The sequence below is a fragment of the Sus scrofa genome, chromosome 6 (assembly GCF_054392235.1).
Source record: "Sus scrofa isolate SSC_HxYL_T2T_F1_AM1 chromosome 6, Sscrofa_HxYL_maternal_Yorkshire_Landrace_v2.0, whole genome shotgun sequence".
NCBI lineage: Eukaryota > Metazoa > Chordata > Mammalia > Artiodactyla > Suidae > Sus > Sus scrofa.
Window position 1 is genome coordinate 100,438,082 of NC_139388.1, and position 24,242 is coordinate 100,462,323.

At 38.4% G+C, this 24,242-nt stretch overlaps 1 protein-coding gene and 2 long non-coding RNA genes across 8 annotated transcripts in view; 1 reads left to right on the forward strand and 2 right to left on the reverse strand.

Moving 5' to 3' along the window:
* Positions 1-21,926, forward strand: part of RLF (RLF zinc finger) — a 96,301-nt gene extending 74,375 nt beyond the window's left edge. For 2 of the 6 annotated variants that reach the window (XR_014807506.1, XM_003356327.5), the window contains 3 exons: positions 2,917-3,053; positions 10,064-10,205; positions 16,806-21,926. Coding sequence is in view for 2 of the 6 variants with exons in the window: in XM_003356327.5 (XP_003356375.2) it covers positions 2,917-3,053; positions 10,064-10,205; positions 16,806-21,455 (4,929 nt within the window). In the remaining 4 variants the exon portion in view is untranslated. Of the gene's footprint in view, positions 1-2,916; positions 4,630-5,911; positions 6,999-10,063; positions 10,206-16,805 lie in introns of those variants that run through there. The other 4 variants (XR_014807507.1, XR_014807505.1, XR_014807504.1 and 1 more) reach the window with 3 other exon arrangements.
* The window catches only part of LOC106510655 (uncharacterized), a 282,042-nt gene that overhangs the window by 101,706 nt on the left and 156,094 nt on the right, over positions 1-24,242 (reverse strand). The gene's annotated exons all lie outside the window — the stretch shown is intronic.
* LOC146402696 (uncharacterized) lies at positions 14,035-17,806 on the reverse strand. The gene is made up of 2 exons (XR_014807526.1): positions 16,042-17,806; positions 14,035-14,673 (listed from the first exon to the last, which is right to left on the reverse strand). It is a non-coding gene; the product is annotated as an uncharacterized LOC146402696 (long non-coding RNA).

Consider the following 24,242-nt stretch of genomic DNA (forward strand, 5'->3'; position numbering starts at 1 on the left):
GCAACTGTTTTTTCACATTCCTTAGGTTGTCGTCTCTTTTTTTTTTTTTAATGGTTTCCTTTGGTGCAAAAGCTTGTAAGTTTGATTAGGTTCCATTTGTTAATTTTTGTTTTTACTTCTATTGTCTTGGGAGACTGACCTAAAAAACATTTGTATGGTGTATGTCAGAGAATGTTTTCCTGTGTTCTCTTATAGTTTTAGGGTGTCATGTCTTATGATTAAGTCTTTAAGCCATTTTGAGTTTATTTTTGTGTGTGGTGTGAGGGTGTGTTCTAGTTTCATTGATTTACATGCAGCTGCACAATTTTCTCAACACTACTTGCTGAAGAGACTTTTTCTTTTCTTTTCTTTTTGTCTTTTTTTAGGGCCACACTTGTAGCATATGGAGGTTCCCAGGCTAGGGGTCAAATCGGACCTGCAGTTGCCGGCCACAGCCACAGTTATACCAGATCTGAGCTGTACCTGTGACGTACACTGCAGCTCACGGCAGTGCCAGATCCTTAACCACTGAGAGGGGCCAGGGATTGAACCCGCATCTTCATGGATACTGGTTGGGTTTGTTATCACTGAGCCACAATGGGAACTCTGTCTTTTTCCCATTTTATAATTCATCCCTCTTGTCAATGACCAGTTGACCATAGATGTCTGGGTTTATGAAATATTTATCCTAATTCACTTCACTTTTGTCTCCTTCTGTTTAATATTTTGGTTCTAAAAGATGAAAGCCTATCTATCGCTGAAATGTACTCTTAAAATTTAAAGGCTTTACTATTGGAATAAAATGGCATGAGATTAGTTTTTGTTTTGTTTACCACAGTTGACTTGAGACAAAGAAACAGTCTCTTTTTAGGCTCATTTTTTGTAGTGGAAAAATGTCGCCTGCCTTGCCAATCATATGGATTTTATCATGTTGATAAAATGAGATAATATAATAAAAGTTACCTGCAAAGGATTTTAAAAAATGTTCTAGAAATGCAAGTTGTATGTTAATTCCATTCTAATTTATATGTCTGGTGTAGAGAATGACTCCACCAGAGTCACTGTAGTGAGATCACCAGATCTTTAACCTTCTGTGCCCAAAGGGAACTCCCTGCCATTCCCTTTTAAAACACATATTTTTTAAGACCTAACTGTAACTCTAATAGACACACATTACACTTTTTAAAAATAAGCTATAATTGGTATATAACATTATATTACTTTCAGGTGTGCAACATAATTCAGTATTTGTATATATTATGAAGGGATCCTATTAAGTTTTGATGATATGTCACCATACATAGTTACAAAAAATTTTTTTTCTTGTGATGAGAACTTTTAAGATTATTCTCTTAGCAGCTGTCAGGTATGCAATATGGTATTATTAACTACAATCACCATGCCCTACTAAAACACATTCTAAATTCTTACATTAACTGTGAGGGAGGTTCTTGTTATTTCCGTTTTACAGATGAGGAAACTGAAGTACTAAGTTACTGAGAAGTTATATAACTAATCCAGGGTCACACAGCTGATAGCTCTAGAGCGAGGAAGAAAATATATACAATCTGGTTCTGTAATAAAGATACACTGTATAAACATGAGCTTTTTACCCTGATCGAATTTGATTCATTTATTCTGTTTATCGGCACATATTTACGGAGTTTCTTCTATCTTCCAGACACTGTGATAAGTGCCAAATTTTGAATAAGATATACGTAGCCACTGATCTCATGGATTTTATATTCTAGCAGAGAAGACTTACTAATAAATTGTTCAACTAATGATTAAACTGCAGTTATTGTAAATGCAACAAAGGAGAATTTGAGAGTTTTCATCATGGGTTCTAATATGCACTCAGAAGTTAGGGAAGGATTCTGTGGGAAAATGGCATTTGAACTAAGCTGCAAAAGGCCTTCTGTGCCTGCTTGAGGGTATGACTAAAATTAGAGACTTAGAACCACCTATTAGAACTGCATAGCACTCTGGAAGAGATGAGCTAAGCTTTTTCTGCCTCATTTGCTTTAATAAACACCGCATTTGTCCTAAAATTATCATTGTTTTGTGTATTTGGTGCCTAGTATAATTGATGTTTATAAAGCTGGCACAGTCATGAAATAGATTATGTTCTTCATACATTCTGTTTATTAAGACAAAAATGATAAAATAGGAAGTGAGACAGGGTCTTTAGAAGTCTTAATCTCCTGTTTTACCAGTAAACAAAAAGAACCTCAGAACATTCTACTGATTGCCTAGAGGTTTGTTTGTTTTTAAAGATTCCTATAAATAGTATAAATGAAAACGATGTCTGTCTTAAAAATGTTTAGTTGTTTTAAAAACTCAGTCATACCAAATATTTTTCCATAATTATATGAGAAAACGATACGTTAATATAGCCTGTATATTTAAAACAGTTTCTCATCTGGCTTCCTTTGGCCCTACTGGGAGTAAGGGTAAGCTTTGATATTTTTCTATCTGTAACTAGAGTGACTTGAGTAAAACAGAAAAAAAGCAGATAAAGAGATGATGGTACTTCAGTAACCTGAAGTTATACATATATATATATTTATATATATAATACAGTGTTCATGAATAATATTTAAGTTTTTAAAAATTTTACAATGATTTTTATGTTTTCTATTATATGAATAATATTTTTAACTCTACCAAAATGTTTTTATCTGTCATGGGATTGCAGTGGAAACTTCCTTATAGCATCTGTTCTCTTCTCTGTTTATTATTTTCTTATATGAAATATTCATTCCAGAAGACTCAGCCATTAGTTAATAGAAGGAAGTTATATCCCTCTAATTATTGCCTCATCACTTATCAAAGATAGAAAACATCATAAAGAAATAATATCATAACATCATGTTATGCCACAAAGTTTACAGAAAAGTCACCATTTTTTTGACTTAGTCATCTCATTTTTGATAGATTGCAAAGGTTGACTGCAAGGAAGTACTAGACATCATATGTAATCTGGAATCCGAGGGTCAGGATAACACAGCATTTGTTCTTTGTACGACTTACCTTACCCAGCAGCTCCAAACTGCAAGTGTATATTGTTCTTGGTAAGTATAGTTTTTATTCTTTTTATTTGTTAGTACATAGTATAGCATTTATAGAGAGTATGTAAAACATTGCTTTGTTTCAAATTTTAAGCAGATGACATTAAAGTTAAATCTTGCTTTCAAGCTAAATCATTTAATTTAAAATATTGCTGGTTTTCTCTTTTCCAGAAGAGTCCAAAAATAGTAAAAAGTTTAAGCTCCTCTTGATTATTCCATAAGGGCTTGTCTATTAACTTCATTATATATCTTCTTCTTGAAGATAAAATTATGGTAGTAGGAACTAGATTGGTGTTACTTTTCCTTTTACATTTATTATATCTTCTGGTAGTCAGTTTCCCCCTCTTATTTGGAAACTTTCTAATTATCTAGGTTTCTAGGTCAGACTTGCACTAGAGAAAGAAATCTACTTGAATAGTAATCTTTTTTGCAGCTTTGATACTGTTTAGCAGAATTGCATTATTTGGTTTTAATTCCATTTATGTCTTATTTGCCTGCAGAGTACTTAGTTGCTAAAAAGGAAACAGTAAGTGTAACCCATGATTCCTTTATTTTGATTGTATTGAAACTATTTAGGACAGAGGGACAGACCTGGTACATAGGAAACCTTAAAAATGCAAGGCTCTGTCAATAAGTATCAGATTAGAGAAGGTGCTTACTAGACACCAGTGTTTAAAAACTAGGTGTCAGGAAGGAGGTAGTATTTGAACTTTTAATTGAGAGAATGGGTTGGATTTGCATGATTTTGATTAGAGGAGCTTTGAGTATTTCAGAACTTAAGGATGGCTTGAAGTTAGAAATGAAGATTTTGTTTATAGGAAAACCTAGTTATGGGAGAACATTTCATATATTTCAGCCCTATTGATCTCCCTCTGGAGCATCTGTGTATATTTGTAAAGTTTTATACATATTATCATTTTTTATGTTACTGTATTTGTTTACTTTTTGCTTTTTAGGCCTATATCCATGGCATATGGAAGTTCTCAGGCTAGGGGTCGAATCAGAGCTGTAGCTGCCTGCCAGCCTATGCCACAGCCACAGCCACAGCAATGCTGGATCCCCAACCCACTAAGCAAGGTCAGGGATCGAACCCCTATTCTCATGGATACTAGTTGGGTTCATAACCTGCTGAGCCACAATGGAAACTCCCTTGCTTGCTATTTTTAATAGAAATATTATTTGTGTCCATAAATTATCTCATCCAGTCATCATCATAATCATTGTACAGATGAGGCAGTGGAGGACCAGAAGGATCTGAGAAGTCTTGTGATTGACCAAGGTCTCAGGGCTAAAGTGGTAGAGCTGAGAGTAAAGCACAGGGCTTTTGACTCCTAATTCAGTGCTTTTCTTCTGTACATTTATTTTCTTGGCACAGGGCCAGATTTCAAATTGGACTCTTCTCCTACCAAGTGCTCCATGCCAGAGTTATATCTCCTATGAGAAAGAAGATAGTGGAATAGGGACTTATATATATTTTGTAATAATCATTATGAGCATTTTATTAGGAAATGTGTGTATATATATATGTATATGTATATATATATGTATGAATGATAGAAGGAAAAAGAATTTCAGCAGAGCAATGAGATTTATTTTTGGCTTTTTGCCATTTCTTGGGCCGCTCCCGCGGCATATGGAGGTTTCCAGGCTGGGGGTCTAATCGGAGCTGTAGCTGCCAGCCTACGCCAGAGCCAGAGCAATGCACGATCTGAGCCGCGTCTGCGACCTACACCACAGCTCACGGCAACGCTGGATAGTTAACCCACAGATCAAGGCCAGGGATCGAACCCTAGTTGGATTTGTTAACCACTGCGCCACGACGGGAACTCCAGCAATGAGATTTTTTAATCACCAAAATCGAGTAGAGGATTTTGTTTTTCATGCACCAGAGATTAGAAATTTTAGCCTCAGTAAAGCAGATGTATTTATTTATGAAACAACCCCCACTTTTTCTTTTTACTTTCTTTTACCTATAATTAAAAAATATCTGCTAGTTACAACTAGCACTTTAATGCAAAGAATACACTAAATCACATATGGAATGTGTTACAGATTATAAAGTTTTTACAACTATAGTCACACAGTTCTTTTAATACTCCTTATACAGCTTCCCTTTTTTTCAGTGGCTCTAAGGTTAATGCTCTTCCCCTGCAGCAGGAAGGATTAACAGAGATTTCCCTCTTGTTGGCCTCCTGAGGAGCTATAATGAGTAAAAAAGGAAAGGAAAGAAAATCTTAAATCATTTCACTCTTAAAATGAGCTTCTTTCAAGCAATTTAAAAAGAAAGAAAATATAAAACTTTAGAATTTGAAAACGTTTTTTTCTACTCTTCTTTTCAAAGCATTTTTGTTGTTGTTGTTTTTGGTTTTGGTAGTGGGATATTGGAGTTAAAATAGCCATAACATAAAACAGTAAATTTTACTAAGGAAAATGAATCCCAGGAATTTTATTCAAATAGGATCGATTATTTTGTTTCCTGTGCTGAAGATAGTAGACTATACGGAGTATTAGTCTAGAAGAGAAAAAATTTTTGTGTGAGTATTTTGTATTTCTCTATTGATAAGAGAAATGTTTGTAAAAAATGACAATAAAATTTGAATATGATAAAATCAGTCAATTATTTAAAAATGCTTACAGGAGTTCCCCTTGTGGTTCAGTGGTTAACGAATCCGACTAGGAACCATGAGGTTGTGGCTTTGATCCCTGGCCTTGCTCAGTGGGTTAAGGATCTGGTGTTGCCGTGAGCTGTGGTGTAGGTTGCAGACACAGCTCAGATCCCGAGTTGCTCTGGCTCTGGCATAGGCTGGCAGCTATAGCTCCAGTTAGACCCCTAGCCTGGGAACCTCCATATGCCGTGGGAGCGGCCCTAGAAAAGGGGGAAAAAAAAAATGCTTACAGTATAATTTATCAAGTGTCATTCTTGAACTTGGTTATCATTGAAGATATTTGAAAGGTAAACTATGTTATCTATTGCCCCAAACAGTTTTTCTTTTAGAAATTTCCATTAAATACATTTACAAATTACCATAAAATATATCTTATTACTTTGTAGCAGTTACTATATTATTGATCTCAAAAGTTGTATCACTTAGCTTATTCATTAACCTTGGCCCTAAAAGGTTTTTGACTGTTTGCAAAAACCAAAGAAGTGCTGGAGGAATGAGTTCTGTAAAGCTGTCAGGCAATGTAACATAATTAGAGTAGCCATACAGGTGAGAAAGATAACCATTTTGAATGGGGTAATGTATATACAGATGCGTAATTACCACTGCTACTTTAAAAATCATACATAATTGAACCTTAAACCTCCACACTAAGCTTTCAGTGAGTATTTGCTAAGTTGACGTTTGGTTTCTATAATACTTCTGAGCTTAAATCTTGTGTGTTGTATGTTTGGGTTTCTTCAGATGTGATTTCATGTCTTCTTCCCTCCCAACTAGACGGTGATATAGAAGGGTCATCATGTATGCTATCTCATTTACAGTTGAGTCCCCAGCACCTGGTGAAGACCAGACCCAGATATCCATACATATTTTATTTAACTGAATTTTGTAGGGAGAAAAAAGAGGTCATGACAATCAGCTATATTTGCAGGACCTTTATTAAGGGGATGGACTTTCCTTAATTCTACAAATTTTTCTTTGCCTCATTTCTAAAATGCCTACGTTCTGCATTACATTGCAATATCATGGGCCTACTGCTTTGCAGAAGCACAGTGTAAAGTTCTTGCTTGGTAGCTACATTTCTGCCAAAATGTGTTTCTTACTATTAAAAGAACTAAGTTTCCTTTCCAGTTTTTATGAATTTGTATATAATGTGCTGTCTTGAGGTAGGCAGTAGGCTAATTTGAGTGTGTAGTAAATCATTGAGAACATCCATACAGTGGAATTATTTTCAGTATATTCTTTTTTTTTTTTTTTTTGTCTTTTTGCCATTTTTTGGGCTGCTGTCACAGCATATGGAGATTCCCAGGCTAGGGGTCTAACTGGAGCTGTAGCCACTGGCCTATGCTGGAGCCACAGCAGCTCGGGATCCGAGCCGTGTCTGCAACCTACACCACAGCTCACGGCAACGCCGGATCCTTAACCCGCTGAGCAAGGCCAGGGATCGAAGCCACAACCTCATGGTTCCTAGTCAGATTCATTAGCCACTGCGCCACGACGGGAACTCCTATTTTCAGTATATTCTTAAAGGACTGTCTATTTTTTAAAAAAAATGACATTGAAGAAGTATTGTCCTAATGCATGTACAATCCAGCAGGCTATAAGTTGCTGTTGGTGGTTTCGTTGTTCCAGTGTGCAGATTTAAATGGATTAAAGTGACATCTTGGCATTCTCTAGAGTAATCTACTGGTTGTCATGGTTTCAGGCATGTTTGGGTGGGTAATAGTTTTTAATTGAATTGTAACTGTGCAAATATTATACAAATATAAAATAGCATTATACAAATATAAAGACATGATAAAATGTTCTTTTTTTTTTTTTCTTTTTATGGCCACACCCACAGCATATGGAAGTTCCCAGGCTAGGGATCAAATCAGAGCTACAGCTGCCCGCCCGCCTATGCTACAGCCACAGCAATGCAGGATCTGAGCTGTGTCTGCCAGCTACACCCCAGCTCATGGCAGTGTGGGATCCACCACCCACTGAGCAAGGCCAAGGATGGAACCCGCATCCTCGTGGATACTAGTTGGATTCATTTTTTAAATTATTTTGAGAGACTTTAATTCTTTTTTTTTGTGTGTGTGTGTTTTTACTATTTCTTTGGGCCGCTCCCACGGCATATGGAGGTTCCTAGGCTAGGGGTCTAATCGGAGCTGTAGCCACTGGCCTACGCCAGAGCCACAGCAACGCAGGATCTGAGCCGCGTCTGCAACCTACACCACAGCTCACGGCAACGCCGGATCGTTAACCCACTGAGCAAGGGCAGGGACCGAACCCGCAACCTCATGGTTCCTAGTCGGATTCGTTAACCACTGCGCCACGACGGGAACTCTGAGACTTTAATTCTCAACCTGCCTTTTGTTACTTTATCACATTTGCCTAACTTTAAACTTCTAGCTAGTTGATGAATTTTAGATAATAAATATCCTTTACCCTTATGTCTTCATTATCAGGTTTTACTAGCTTTAATAATTTTGTTCTTTTTGGGAGTTCCTGTCATGGATCAGTGGTAACTAATCCGACTATTATCCATAAGGATGCAGGTTCGATCCCTGACCTTGCCTCAGCTACAGCTCCAATTCAGTCCCTAGCCTGGGAACTTCCATATGCTGTGGTTTTGGCGCTAAAAAGGAAAAAAAAGTTCTTTTCAAATAGCATAGTTTTCGAATACATAGGTTTTGAAAGATACTCCTTTTTATTTCTGAATATATGTAATTCTTCATTTCCTTTGTTATTCAGAATTTCATTCTCTAAAGTTTTTAACTGATACTTACAGCTGAATGAAGCAGTCTTATTATAAGTTTAAAAATGAATAGTCATTCCAGTTACTTCCCTGACTGGTAGGTATTTTCAGAGTTGATGTGTCTCAATTTTTACTTCTGGTTAGGAAAGCAACACTAGTCACCAAAGACAAATACTTAAAGGCATTTTAAGTTAATTTTATTTGATGTAGGTCAAATTTGCCATCCAGTATTTAAATATTGTAAGCTCTTATCATATATCTTTTGTGATATATATTCATTTCAGTCTTTGAAGCAAGTTTTATATCTGTGTAAGAATTTCACCATATGAGAATCCCAGTTGCCTCCTACAAAGTATAAGAAAATAAGTTCTATTAAATTTTTTTTTAAATCTAGTATAAAAAGAGGTATGTTCACTTCTTAAGCTTTGGATTTGTACTCAGCTCCCTGGAATAGCCTGTGTTAACAGCAATAATAAGACATTAGTGTTCTAAAACTGGCTTGTGAAAGTAATGTATATTTTTTTTAGTGGAAATCATTTAACAAATTCATAATACCCATTGAGGTTGTACAGAAAAGAGCCACGTTTTCCAAAGTGATTGCATTCTCTTCAGTTTTGCTAAGGAACTTCCTTGTGTTCACATTTCATATTTCCATTAGCATTTCTATCCTGGGCTTTTTTGAGTTTCTAGTACTTTTTCCCTGAGAGTTTTCTCATAACTCATTCAGTACTTTTATTTAACTTAACTCTTTTCAAGATTTTCTTTGTTTCCATAATGAATATTTGTGGGATTCTTATATTTTAGCCATTTCCAAGAGTGCCATTTTACCAATTATATTAGTAATATTTAAACTTTTCAGAGTTCCTGTCATGGCGCAGCGGAAATGAATCCAACTAGGAACCATGAGGTTGCGGGTTCGATCCCTGTCCTTGATCAGTGGGTTAAGGATGTGGCGTTGCCGTGAGCTGTGATATAGATCGCAGACACATCTCAGATCTGGCGTTGCTGTGGCTGTGGCCAACAGCTATACCTCCGATTAGATCCCTAGCCTGGGAACCTCCATATGCTGTGGGTGTGGCCCTAAAGAGACAAAAAGAAAAAAAAAAAAATTCAAGTTACAGGCCCTGAGTAGATCATGACGTTTTAGAGATGGAAAGGGCCCATGAGGTCAATGTGGAGAAGTATACCATAAGTATATTTTATAGCTGAATACACCGTGTATTAATGTCTAATGATCCTGTCTGCTAGGATAGGGTTTAATTCAGTCAGTATTAGCAGTGTAAGGGGTAAAACCTTTTGGAACAAGAAGAGATCAGATAAGTCTTTGAATAAATATATCAATCAGATGGATTGTCTTTGAAAATGTCAGCATAAAGGAAATAGTCTTTTGTTTTTATTTTCCCCAGACACAAAGAAGAAAGAAGTAGGTAAATTTTCAAGGAGGATTCTTAGTTTTACCAGTTTGGGAGGAAGCAATAGGGAATATAGGCAGTTTTTTCTCTTCTTGTTTACTCTCAGCTTATTACAAACCCAGAAAATGGGGTGTGAAGGTGGGTAGCAAATACCAGTTGCTTTAAATGTTTTACCGTAATCTTTCTTTTTAATAGGGAATTGACTCTATTTTGGAGTAAACTGCAAAGAAGAATCGACCCTTCTGTAGACACTTTCTTGGAGCGCTGTCGTCAGTTTGGTGTCATAGCTAAAACACAACAGCACTTATTTTGCCTGATTAGAGTTATACAAACTGAAGTGAGTAATTTATGCTTTTTATGCTGAATGTCCTGAAGGGAAAAAATGAGTGGGGAGATAACTTCTGAGGCAGCTACTTTTAGATAAGGGAAAATGAGAAATAATGGGGTTTAATAAGATTATAGAATTGGACATATCTAGCTGTTTCTGTAGATTTACTTCCTAGGAATCCACAGTTTTTCCTAATGGAAAATAGTGATTTGATGTGACAAAGCACTGGAGGAAGGAAAGATTATGTTTCTTGGCTGTCACATCAGCCACCCTATATCTGCTTTTCCTGGAACAGTGTTCCCTATTTATATGGGTATGTTTGCAGATTAACATAATAATTATAAATAAAGTATAATTGTATCTTTTCTACCCTGAGGATAGTGTAATTCTTTAAGTTTCAAAGTAATAGAACTGTTCTAGAATCAACTTATAAATTATTAAGTTTATAAATTATAAGCTTCTATGAAGATAGGAAACATGTTAGATAACTTTAAGAAATTAATAGTCTTGGAGTTCCCGTCGTGGCGCAGTGGTTAACGAATCTGATTAGGAACCATGAGGTTGGGGGTTCGGTCCCTGCCCTTGCTCAGTGGGTTAACGATCCGGCGTTGCCGTGAGCTGTGGTGTAGGTCGCAGAAGTGGCTCAGATCCCGCATTGCTGTGGCTCTGGTGTAGACTGGCGGCTACAGCTCCGACTCGACCCCTAGCCTGGGAACCTCCACATGCCGTGGGAGCGGCCCAAGAAATAGCAAAAAAAGACCAAAAATAAATAAATAAATAAATAAATAAATAAATAAATAAATAAATAAATAAATAAATAAAATAGCCTTTTTGGGTGCCCCCACGACATGTGGCAGTGCCCAGGCCAGGGATTGAATTCAAGCCAGAGCTGTGACCTGCACCACGCTGGGGATCAAACTGGCACCTCCACAGAGACAAGCCAGATCATTAACCCACTGTGCCACAGCAGGAATTCTCAGAAATAAATGTTTCTTTTTTTTTCTTTCTTTCTTCTTTTTTTTTTTGGTCTTTTTGTCTTTTTGTCGTTGTTGTTGTTGCTATCTCTTGGGCCGCTTCCGCGGCATATGGAGGTTCCCAGGCTAGGGGTTGAATCGGAGCTGTAGCCACCGGCCTACGCCAGAGCCACAGCAACGCGGGATCCGAGCCGCGTCTGCAACCTACACCACAGCTCACGGCAATGCCGGATCGTTAACCCACTGAGCAAGGGCAGGGACCGAACCCTCAACCTCATGGTTCCTAGTCGGATTCGTTAACCACTGCGCCACGACGGGAACTCCTTTTTTTTTTTTTTTTTTTTTTTGTCTTTTTGTCTTTTTGTCTTTTCTAGGGCCACTTCCCGTGGTATATGGATGTTCCCAGGCTAGGGGTCAAATTGGAACTGTAGCCACCGGCAACACAGGATCTGACCTACATCACAGCTCACGGCAATGCCAGATCCTTAACCCACTGAGCAAGGCCAGGGATCGAGCCCGTAACTTCATGCTTCCTAGTCGGATTCATTAACCATTGCACCACGATGGGAACTCCAGAAATAAATATTTCTTAAAATTAAATGAAGTGCTATGTATATAAAACTTTTTTGAATTCCTGTCGTGGCTCTGCAGAAACGAATCCAACTGGCGTCCATGAGGATGCAGGTTCGATACCTGGCCTCGCTCAGTGGGTTAAGGATCTGGCATTGCTGTGAGCTGTGATGTAGGTCACAGACTGGCATCGGCTGGCAGCTACAGTTCCAATTATACTCCTACCCTGGGAAATTCTTTATGTTGTGGGTATGGCCCTAAGAAGACAAAAATAAATAAATAAATAAAAGTTTTGTCTTTTGAGTTTAGCCGCGTAAATGTATGCTGAGACTACCAGCCTGGAGATTTGGGATGAGTCTCATGTTGTGCCCTATTTCTGTTTGTTTTATTTATACTAAAGTCAGTGCACAGTTTTATCTTTGATGCTTCCTATCTCCTTTAATGATACCTTCTGTATCCTATATTTATTTGAAATAGGTATAACTAGTCTTTTCCAGTAAAGATAGGAAAGAAAGTCAGAACAGTTATCAGAAGCAAATTCCTGGTCAGATAAGCTAGGTAATAATTCTTTCTTTCTCTTTCTTTCCTTTTTTTTTTTTTTTTTTTTTTTTTTGCTTTTTAGGGCCACACTCTAGGTATACGAGGGTTCCCGGGCTAGGGGTCCAATTGGAGCTACAGCTGCCAACCACAGCCACAGCAACATCAGATCTGAGCTGAGTCTTCAACCTATAGCAATGCCAGATCCTTAACCCACTGAGCGAGGCCAGAGATCAAACCTGGAACCTCATGGTCCCCAGTCAGATTTGTTTCTGTTGCACCACCTCGGGAACTCCTATTTCTAATGACTGAAAATGAAATTATATCTCTGATCACAGAAAAAACATGTTCAAGTAATTATAGAGCTTGCCTTGCTTCAAAAAAGTAGTGGTACAACTGGCCTTTAATAAGTTTTGTGTTTTTTTTTTTTTTTTTTTTTAAATCTTTAGGGAATGTGTGCTTTCTGTTGCTGCGTAACAAATTACTGTAAACTTAGCACTTCAGTCAGCACCTATTTATTAGCTCACAGTTTTGTAGGCAGAGGTCCAGCACTGTGTGGCATTGTTCACTGCTCAGTATCACAAGGCCGAAATTGAGGTGATGGCCGGTCGAGTTATCTGGAGGCTCTGTGGAAAAATCTACTTCTAAGCTCATTTTTATTGTTGACAGAATTCAGTTCCTTTCAGTTGTAGGGCTAAAGTCCTCATTTTCTTGCTGGCTGTCAGCCAGGGTCTGTTTTTAGCTCCCAGAAGCCACTCTCATTCCATGCCTTTATTTTCAAGCCAGCAAAGACACAAGGAATTCTTTTAATCTGATCTCCTCCACCTCTGACTTCCAAACTTAGATTTAAAGGGCTTGAGTGATTGGGCCAGGTCTAGATAATCCACCTATCTTAAGATGAGTAGATTTGGTGCCTTAATTGTATCTGTAAAGTCCCTTTTGCCATATAATGTAATCATAGGAATGATATCATACTTATAGGTACCACTTAAGGTGAGGAGATTTTACAGAAGTGAAGGTCAGTCGGGGTCATCTTAGATTTCTGTTTACCACATGGAACCACAGAAAATGAGAAAGGTACTAGACACAGGATAAAGGAAGATGGGTTTCTGACATAGGCCAAGGAAGGAATTTGCTGTCCATTTGTACAACCCAGGACCATTTCTTTTTAATCTCAATCTAGGACACTTTCCATTCTAGTCCTTATTTATGATATTTTTCCTGAAAGGTGGAGAAGATATGGACTGGTAGGTGGAATGGGAGTGAATGTGGAATTCCTTTCAAGTTGAGAGCCTTAACCTCTAGGTTTTTTAAGGAGAGAGGTGATCTAACCTATATCAGTTAGGATCTAGTTCTGCCATGAATGGTAGATATCCTTCATGGGAGTTTTCCCCTCCCTATAGAGATAGATAACGGCAACAATATATAATGGAGAGGGCCCTCTTTATTTTCTGGGCTGCAGTTTAAGATCTTAAACCAGATCATCAGTTCTTAAAGGTGCTCAGAGTCATTAAAATTTCATTCTGTGGAGTTCCCTTCCCTGCATTGCCATGGCTGTGATGTTGGCCAGCAGCTGCAGCTCCAGTTACAGCCCCTAGCCTGGGAACCTCCACATGCCCTCCATATGCCACAGCCCTAGAAAGCCAAAAAGCCCCCGCCAAAAAAATTTTGATTCTGTGACTTGAGAAAGGGATATTAGAGAATCCAGGATCTCTCTCAAGGTTTTAAAAATAGTTTGACAGAGGAGTTCCATTCATGGCTCAGCAGAAATGAATCTGACTAGTATCCATGAGGACGCAGGTTCAATCCCTGGCCTCCATCGGTGGGTTAAGGATCCGGGGTTGCCATGAGTTGTAGTGTAGGTCATAGACATGGCTTGGATCTGGCATGTCTGTTGCTGTGGTGTTGGCCAACAGCTACAGCTCTGATTTGAGCCCTAGTTTGGGTACCACCATATGCTGTTGATGTGGCCCTAAAAAGACCAAAAAAAAAAAAAAATAGTGTGACAGAAAAGCGAATGTAGACATGGTAATATTTGAAGAAGAAGGTATGAGAAGAAGGATGATCTTGGATTTAGCTTATTTGGCCACTGGATCTTTTTGGTGGAACATACAGTAGTACCCTTTTGCAAAACATGACTTTTTCTAGCTTAATCCCTTTTTAATAATAAAAGAAGCTGAAGATTGGAGACATGTGACTTGTAAGGAACTAGACCATTAGTATCCTAACAAATTGCATAATATGATATAAGGTTATCATTTGTAGGTCAGAGCACAGAGGGCTTGGAGAAAATCTGTTAAGTTTTAAAATCATTCATATGTTGGAGTTCCTGTCGTGGCTCAGTGGGTTAACGAACCTGACTTAGCATCCATGAGGACGCGGGTTCAATCCCAGGCCTTGCTCAGTGGGTTAAGGATCCGGCGTTGCAGTGAGCTGTGGTAAAGGTCGCAGATGCGGCTCGGATCCTGGGTTGCTGTTGCTCTGGCTCTGGCATAGGCCGGTGGCTACAGCTCCAATTGGACCCCTAGCCTGGGAACTTCCATATACCTCCGGTGCAGCCCTAAAAAGACAAAAAAAAAAAAAAAAAAAATCCGTATGTTCTCAACAAGTTACTTTTAACCCTTTTGGAAGACTCTTTGACATAAATTGCAAAGAATGTCTGTTCTTTCTTAAACACTCTAATCTGGTTGAAATGGTAAAATTTGTGAAATCACTAAGGACACTTTTCAAAAAATAACAACAACTACTACTACTACCATTATATATTCAGAACAGATATGAGAAGTTACTTACTAAAGGAGTAGTAAATAAATTAGAATTAAGATATGGAATGTGAAGCTGAACTTTGAAGAAACTGATGTGTATGAATAATTTGATAGGTTTTTAAACCAGGATGCTAAATAAGTAGTTTGGCACATTGTAAAAAGGGCACATGTGATAGAGCCAACTCAGTTAAACTTCAGTGTTAATATAGGCTGTAAAGTAGTTAATTTGGACTCAGGTGCTGGGAAAAGATTGCTTCAAGTTTAAATTCTTGCTCCGTTGTTCACTAGCTGGTGACATTGGGCAGTTAACTTTTTGGGCCCTGGTTTCTTCAACTATAATATGAGGATAATATATGCAAAAAGTTTATTTAGAATAGTGCCTAGGATGTGGTAAACGATCTTTAAATTGATGGTGGTTATTTCTTTGTGTGCTCAGCATTTAGAATGGTACCTAACAGAGTAATTGCTTAGCAAATTGACTTCTAGTTTGAACAGTAGAATTTATCCTCAGGTATTTTCCTGGGTATTCTGTTGAATATTTACTATTTGCCAATATTGTAGTAATCACTTTATGTTACCTTATTCATTCTTATAACACTAGGAGGAAAATCTAATACTGCCAATGCAGTTATCATTTTACAGATGAGGAGACAGGCTTAGAGGAGTTAAGAACTTGTCACTGGAGTGAAGCTGGGTTCAGTCAGTCAAAGTCTGACTCAAAATTCTCTGTTCTTAAGTACTACATTTTAAGCCACCCTAACATAGGATCCTGCTTTTCTTTGTTCATATTATTTTCACATATTCTTTTAGCTTCTCATATGAAAGATTTTTTTTTTTTTTTTGGTCTTTTTAGGGCCACACCCTCGACATACGGAGGTTCCCAGGCTAGGGGTTTAATCGGAGCTGTAGCTGCTGGCCTACACCACAGCCACAGCAACGCCAGATCTGAGCCGCCTCTTCAACCTACACCACAGCTTACGGCAATGCTGGATCCTTGACCCACTGAGCGAGGCCAGGGATCGAATCTGCAGCCTCATGGTTCCTAGTCAGATTCGTTTCCCCTGTGCCACAATGGGAACTCTAAAAGAAGTATCTTGAATGCACTAGCCTTTTATCACGTATGACCAGATTTTTGACTAGTTTCTGAGAACCTGCTGCTATAGAGAAATTTTCATTCTCTTGTTTTTCCATGGGAAGCTGAGATTTAGTACAACTGTATCATAGAGTGCCAGTTCTTTTAGGAGGAAATAGAATCATTCATTTAAGCCTTGAAGTTTTGAAAACACCCGGTTGTTCATGACATGAGTTTTTTAAATTGAATTCAATCTTAGACTCACTTTTATACATGTGTTTCTTCTTGTATCCATTTAAGTCCTATCCTTCCTACCCAGCCTGAGACAATTCATTTTTGAATCCTTTAGTCCCCTTATTTATCCTGAGTTCCTCTCAATTCATGTGCCTTTATTATTTATACATTTGGCACCTAGATAAGTTCCTTGAGGGTTAAGAACTGCTTTAATATGCAGTGCCTTATGAAGTTGGATACTCTAAATGTACATTGTTGTTGTTCATGATTGTAACAAGTAATCCAGTCCTTTGCATTTTGAGACAAGCAGGATCTAAATGTAACTTTCAGGAAGAAAGATTTTTGATAAAACTTAAGAACATTAAAAGTTTTAAGAAGTGTTTGTGTCTGTGAAAGTTATGTAATGTTTCCAGAATGGGAGAAAGAAAAAACCTCTTCTTCCCTGTTTTTCTTACAGGCACAAGATGCTGGTCTTGGGGTATCAATTTTACTATGCGTCAGAGCTCTTCAACTCAGATCAAGTGAGGACGAAGAAATGAAGGCATCAGTTTGTAAAACAATTGCTTGTCTCTTACCAGAAGATTTAGAAGTTAGACGAGCCTGTCAGCTTACAGAATTCTTAATTGAACCCAGTTTGGATGGATTTAATATGTTGGAAGAACTATATTCCCAACCAGATCAAAAATTTGATGAAGAAAATGCACCAGTTCCAAATTCTCTCCGATGTGAGCTTTTATTAGCTTTAAAAGCTCACTGGCCTTTTGATCCTGAATTTTGGGACTGGAAAACTTTAAAACGACACTGCCACCAACTTCTAGGACAAGAAGCCTCGGATTCTGATGATGATCTAAGTGGCTATGAAATGTCTATTAATGACACAGATGTTTTAGAGTCATTTCTCAGTGACTATGAGGAAGGTAAAGAAGATAAACAATATAGAAGGAGAGATATGACAGATCAGCATAAGGAGAAAAGAGACAAAAAACCCATTGGTTCTTCTGAAAGATATCAGAGGTGGCTTCAATATAAATTTTTCTGTTTGCTATGTAAGCGGGAATGTATAGAGGCCAGGATTCTTCATCATTCTAAGATGCATATGGAAGATGGGATTTATACCTGTCCAGTTTGTATAAAAAAATTCAAGAGAAAAGAAATATTTGTGCCTCATGTGATGGAACATGTTAAAATGCCACCAAGCAGAAGAGACCGCTCTAGAAAGAAATTACTGTTGAAAAGCTCTCAAAAGGGAATTTGTCCCAAGAGCCCCTCCACAACCCTGGAGCAAAGTCAATCATTGAATGAAGCCAAAGGAGAGTCACATGAATATGTCACATTCAGCAAATTAGAAGATTGCCACCTGCAAGACAGAGATTTGTACCCATGTCCTGGCACAGACTGTTCCCGTGTGTTTAAGCAATTTAAATACTTAAGTGTGCATCTTAAAGCTGAACACCAAAATAATGATGAAAATGCCAAGCACTACTTGGATATGAAAAATAGAAGAGAGAAGTGTACTTATTGTCGTCGACATTTCATGTCTGCTTTTCACCTGCGAGAACACGAACAAGTGCATTGTGGTCCTCAGCCTTATATGTGTGTATCTATAGATTGTTATGCTAGGTTTGGATCAGTGAACGAACTGCTTAACCATAAACAAAAACATGATGATCTGCGTTATAAATGTGAATTAAATGGCTGTAATATTGTTTTCAGTGACTTGGGACAGCTTTACCACCACGAAGCACAACATTTTAGGGATGCGTCTTATACATGCAACTTTGTTGGCTGTAAAAAGTTTTATTATTCCAAAATCGAATACCAGAATCACCTCTCAATGCACAATGTTGATAATTCAAATGGAGATGTAAAGAAATCAGTGAAACTTGAGGAGCCTGCAGCAAGTGAAAAGCAAGATTGTATTGCTCAGACCCATCTACTTAACCAAGCTGATAAATCACATTTACCAGAGGATCTTCTTTTCTGTGCAGGATCAGCTAGTTCTCAAATAGAAACTGCAGAAAATCTGAAAGAAAACAGTGACAGTAATTCCAGTGATCAGTTAAGTCACAGCTCTTCAGCTTCCATGAATGAAGAGTTAATTGACACACTGGATCACTCTGAAACCATGCAGGATATATTATTATCTCATGAGAAAGTCTTTGTGCCCTCCAGTTTAAAAGAAAAATGTTCCAGTGTGGCAGTTTGTTTTGATGGGACTAAGTTTACTTGTGGTTTTGATGGCTGTGGTTCCACGTACAAAAATGCAAAAGGCATGCAGAAGCATCTAAGGAAGGTTCATCCATACCATTTCAAACCCAAAAAGATAAAGACAAAAGATCTCTTTCCCTGTTTGGGTAATGAACATAATCAAACAACTGAAAAGTTTGATGCAGAACCTAAACCCAGCTCAGATACAAACAGTGACTCTCCAGATGAAGGTCTGGATCACAATATTCATACTAAATGCAAACGAGAACACCAAGGTTATTCCTCAGAAGCTTCCATTTGTGCTTCTAAAAGGCCATGTACAGAGGATACCATGTTGGAACTTCTGTTACGCTTGAAACATTTAAGCTTGAAAAACTCAATAACACATGGATCTTTCTCAGGGTCATTGCAGGGGTACCCATCCAGTGGTGCTAAGTCTCTTCAAGCAGTTTCATCTATTTCAGACCTTAATTTTCAGAATCAAGATGAAAATATGCCAAGTCAGTATCTTGCACAGTTGGCAGCCAAGCCTTTTTTCTGTGAGCTTCAAGGATGCAAATATGAATTTGTGACCAGAGAGGCTTTGTTAATGCATTATCTTAAAAAGCATAATTATTCAAAAGAAAAAGTCCTTCAGTTAACCATGTTTCAACATCGATATTCCCCTTTCCAGTGCCATATCTGCCAAAGGTCATTTACAAGAAAGACACACCTTAGGATTCATTATAAAAATAAACATCAAATTGGCAGTGACAGAGTAACTCAGAAACTATTAGATAATGAAAAATGTGATCACGAAGGCCCATGCTCAGTAGACAGGTTGAAAGGTGATTGTTCTGCAGAACTTGGACCTGATCCCAACAGTAATTCTGAGAAGCCACACTGTCATTCTAAAAAGGATGAATGCAGTTCAGAAACAGATTTGGAGTCATCCTGCGAAGAAACAGAAAGTAAAACATCTGATATTTCATCACCAATAAGTGGCCATAGAGAAGAAGGAGAAGGAAGAGAGGGGAGAGGTAGCAGAAGAACTGTTGCTAAAGGAAATCTCTGTTATATTTTGAATAAGTACCACAAACCATTCCATTGTATCCACAAAACTTGCAACTCCTCATTCACCAATCTGAAAGGCTTGATTCGCCATTACAGGACTGTGCATCAGTATAACAAAGAGCAGTTATGCTTAGAGAAAGACAAAGCAAGAACCAAAAGGGAACTTGTCAAATGTAAAAAGATATTTGCTTGCAAATATAAGGAATGTAACAAACGCTTCCTGTGCTCCAAAGCTCTTGCTAAGCACTGCAGTGACTCTCATAACCTAGACCACATTGAAGAGCCGAAAGTGCTTTCAGAAGCTGAATCAGCGGCCAGGTTTTCATGTAACCAGCCTCAGTGCCCTGCTGTATTTTATACATTCAGCAAGTTGAAGCACCACTTGATGGAACAGCATAATATCGAAGGAGAAATACATTCAGATTATGAAATTCATTGTGATCTCAATGGCTGTGGCCAGATTTTCACACATCGCAGTAATTATTCTCAACATGTGTATTATCGACATAAGGACTATTATGACGACCTGTTTAGAAGCCAGAAAGTGGCAAATGAAAGGCTACTAAGGAGCGAAAAGGTGTGTCAAACGGCTCACACTCAGGGCCACGAGCATCAGACTACCAGGAAATCATTTAATGCTAATAAGGCTAAAAAATGTGGCTTAATCAAAGAAAAGAAAGCTCCAATTAGTTTTAAAACAAGAGCTGAAGCCCTCCATATGTGCGTGGAGCATTCTGAGCACACACAGTACCCCTGCATGGTTCAAGGATGCTTATCTGTGGTGAAGTTGGAGAGCAGTATAGTGAGGCATTATAAACGTACCCATCAGATGAGTAGTGCCTATTTAGAGCAACAGATGGAAAATCTTGTCGTTTGTGTAAAATACGGTACCAAAATTAAGGAGGAGCCCCCTTCTGAAACAGAGCCCTGTATAAAGACAGAAGAAGATAGGAGCTGTGAATCCGAGCTCACCAAGCACAGCCATTCCCCAGGGGACAGTAGCATACCTGTCCAGACTGCCGATTCCCTTCATCTGGGTGAAAGGGATGGAGGTCCAAAAGGATGTACAGAAAGCAACCCAGTTTTTGATGCAGATACTCTGCTCTACAGAGGAACTTTGAAATGTAACCATAGTTCAGAAACCACTTCTTTGGAACAGTGTAATATAGTTCAGCCGCCTCCTTGTAAAATAGAAAATTCCATACCTAACCCTAACGGGACTGAAAGTGGGACTTATTTCACAAGTTTCCAGCTGCCTTTACCAAGGATCAAAGACTCAGAAACTGGGCAGCAAAGTTCAGGGCAAGAAAACACTGTAAAAAATATAACCCATGTCCCAAAAGAGAATTTTAGGAAGCACCCACAGCCCAGGTCATTTGATTTGAAGACGTACAAACCTATGGGATTTGAATCTTCATTTCTGAAATTTATTCAGGAAAGTGAAGAGAAAGAAGATGATTTTGATGATTGGGAGCCTTCAGAGCACTTAACATTAAATAATTCTTCTCAACCCAGTAATGACTTAACAGGGAGTGTTATGGCAAATAATATGGTGAATGACAGTGACCCTCAAGTTGACATACCTCATTCTTCCAGTGACTCTGCAATTCATGAGAACCTGACTGCAATCCCACCTTTAATAGTAGCTGAGACAACAACAGTTCCTTCCTTGGAAAACCTGAGGGTCGTATTGGACAAAGCATTAACAGACTGTGGAGAACTTGCCTTAAAACAGCTTCATTATCTTCGGCCAGTGGTTGTCCTTGAAAGATCTAAGTTTTCCACACCAATTTTAGACTTGTTTCCAACAAAAAAGACAGATGAGCTTTGTGTAGGAAGTTCCTAAATAGCAGTTTTGTTTTAGAAACAGACTGGCTCCAACACTGCAACATGGGGACAATTGCCGACTCGAACAAAGGCTGAGAACCAGCCACACTGTTGTTTAGGGTAGAATAGGCTGTGTATTTACATGAATGTATAATATCTATGTCAGCAGTATTGGCTGAGTCCATTAGCTCTCCAGTTGGTTTATTGATTGGGGTTTTTTGTTTGTTTGTTTATTAAAAAATGGAACTGTACTCTTGTTTGGTGCTAATTAATACATCAAAATATATTGGGGCTTCCTTTTTCAAATTAAGTGTGCATGATTGTATATGGAACAAATACTAAGATCCCAGGGTGGGAGGGCTAGGGAGAGGGATATGGAGTTCTTACTTGACTTGAATGTGCACCCAAGGGTGCTTTGTGTAATATATTGTACACTACAGCATCTTATATTTTTTGAGTTGAGTTTCAATAAATTACAGTTTTTCACCCATTTCTTGTTTACTCATAATGAGTTTTCATGCAGTACATAAACTGGAATTGCACTTGTATTTTCTGGAATGTGCAGTTACATTTTATCCCAGTAGTTTTTCGTTTCTTATTAACCTAATTTTGAATGATTATTGTCTTAAAATTTTTGTGGAAAGAAAATTCTGAGATGGAGTAATTAGTTCTGGGAGTCAAGATAGCTCCCAGAAGAGGATGTGCAGGAGTTGTCCAAGTAGAAAGGAGAGGGTATGCCAAGCATAATGTCAAGGGCATAGCAAATTCAGAGGTGTTGAGTCATGTTTCCAGGGAAGTACAAATAATTTGATAGGCTGTCAGTGCAAGAGGAGCACTGGGACAGATGAGATTATTGTAGAAATAGATAGGAACAAAACCATGAACACTAAGGACTTTGGATGAGTCCATAGGCAGCTGAGAGCCTTTGAAGGATTTTAAACAAAACCTTCATGTTAATAATCTATAGACCACTTGAAATGAGTGTGTTTTGAGGGGCTGGGAATGGAAGTAGTAGAAAATAAGATGAAGTTATTGAGGTAAATTTGGTGATGGGTCTGTACTGACAACTGCAGCAGGGGAAAGAGTAGAGGAAAAGGAGATATTCAAGAGGATTATTGGGTATTGGAGTGTGAAGAAAATGTTCTGAGGAAAACCTAAGGTTCAGTAGTGATATAACCAATTGAAGTGGGAATACGAAAGAAAGAAATGGGTTTTGAGGAAAAGGAAGGAAAGCCAAGGTGTGTTTGGTCTTCGGATGTGTTAAGTTTCAGTGGACTATGGGACATCCGTGTCTAATGACAAGGAAACAATGTTTTCTTATATAAATACACCAGCTTTATTCTCCATCCCCTATGAAGTTTTCAGCCACTTTCATTAGCCAGCAGTGGAATGACTCACTAACTTGCCTTTCTCACGTCTCTGATTAGGATGTAAAGATCTTTTCTCTGGCCTTTAAACCTTGTTTTGTCTAGGAATTTCATTCTGCCACCTCCTCCCTGAGAATCTGAAGAACCCCCCCCCCCAGCCCATATTATTTCATGGCTCAGAAAAAGTGGCAGAAATAGACATCTTAGAGGCTAAGGTCACTATTGACTCCTTGGGCTCTTAGGCTAATTTTTTCTTTGGACTTCAGTTTCCTCACTTATGAAGTAATGGGATGTGGGTGACCATTAAAGGTCCTTACCTGTGATCTGCGCATGAGAAGTAACCAGTGACCTCATTTTAAAACGCGTCATACTAGGAGTTCCCGTCGTGGTACAGCATAAACGAATCCAACTAGGAACCATGAAGTGGCGTTGCCGTGAGCTGTGGTGTACGTTGCAGATGTGGCTGAGATCTGGTGTTTTTGTGGCAGTTGTGTAGGCCAGCGGCTACAGCTCCGATTAGACCCCTAGCCTGGGAACCTCCATATGGCATGGGTGCAGCCCTAAAAAGACAAAAGCCAAAAAATAAAATTTGTCATTCTAGAGGTTTTTAGACTAGACCAAGAGAAAGCTGCTAATTTGATTAAGACTCAACTATAGCCATTCAACCACCCCTAACTCCTACCCTTGGAAGGACCAAGTGAGTCTATTTGCAGTATAACTAAACCCTAATCTTCAGAACACAATTGCAAGTTTGCTTTAAGATGATCCTGGGAATTCTTTGGTGGTTTAGCTGGTTAAGGATCCAGCCTGGTCACTGCTGTGGCCCTGGTCACTGTGTGGCAAGGGTTTGATCCCTGGCCTTGGATCTTCGGGATGCTGTGAATGTGGCAAAAGAATATATCCTAAAATCATTTTCTATTTCATTTGGAGCAGCTTGCTTTGTTAGATCTTTATTGAAAACAGTGTTAATATGTTAAAGTCAGTATGTGTGGTTATATGATAATACAGGAGGTCAAAGTATTATTTTCCTGTCATTGTTACCGGATGTTTCTCTGGGATTTGTCCCCAAGCCCTGACACAGACCTAGAAGCATTGAGTTTGTGCCCTCAAAAATGATAGGTGGAAGTCGAGAATGCCAGTCACTTTGATTCTTGCCTTTTATCTAGAATTTTCTTGCTTCTGTGTTTCCCCATATTCATGAGTACACGTGTGAAAGAGAGGTTGGAGAGCGATGGTGAAGAAAAGTTATGATGAGCTTTCCTAGGGATTTCATCCCCAACCTGTCCTCTCAGTCCCAGGTTGCCTCCTTCTGAGCAGCACTGCCAAGGACAGAGTCATTGGAGGACAGAGTTGGTCATTAACCAACTATTTAAAGATAATTTCAGGTGCTTTAGCAGATAAAAATAACAAAGCAAATTTGTTAAGACGTCTGCCATCTC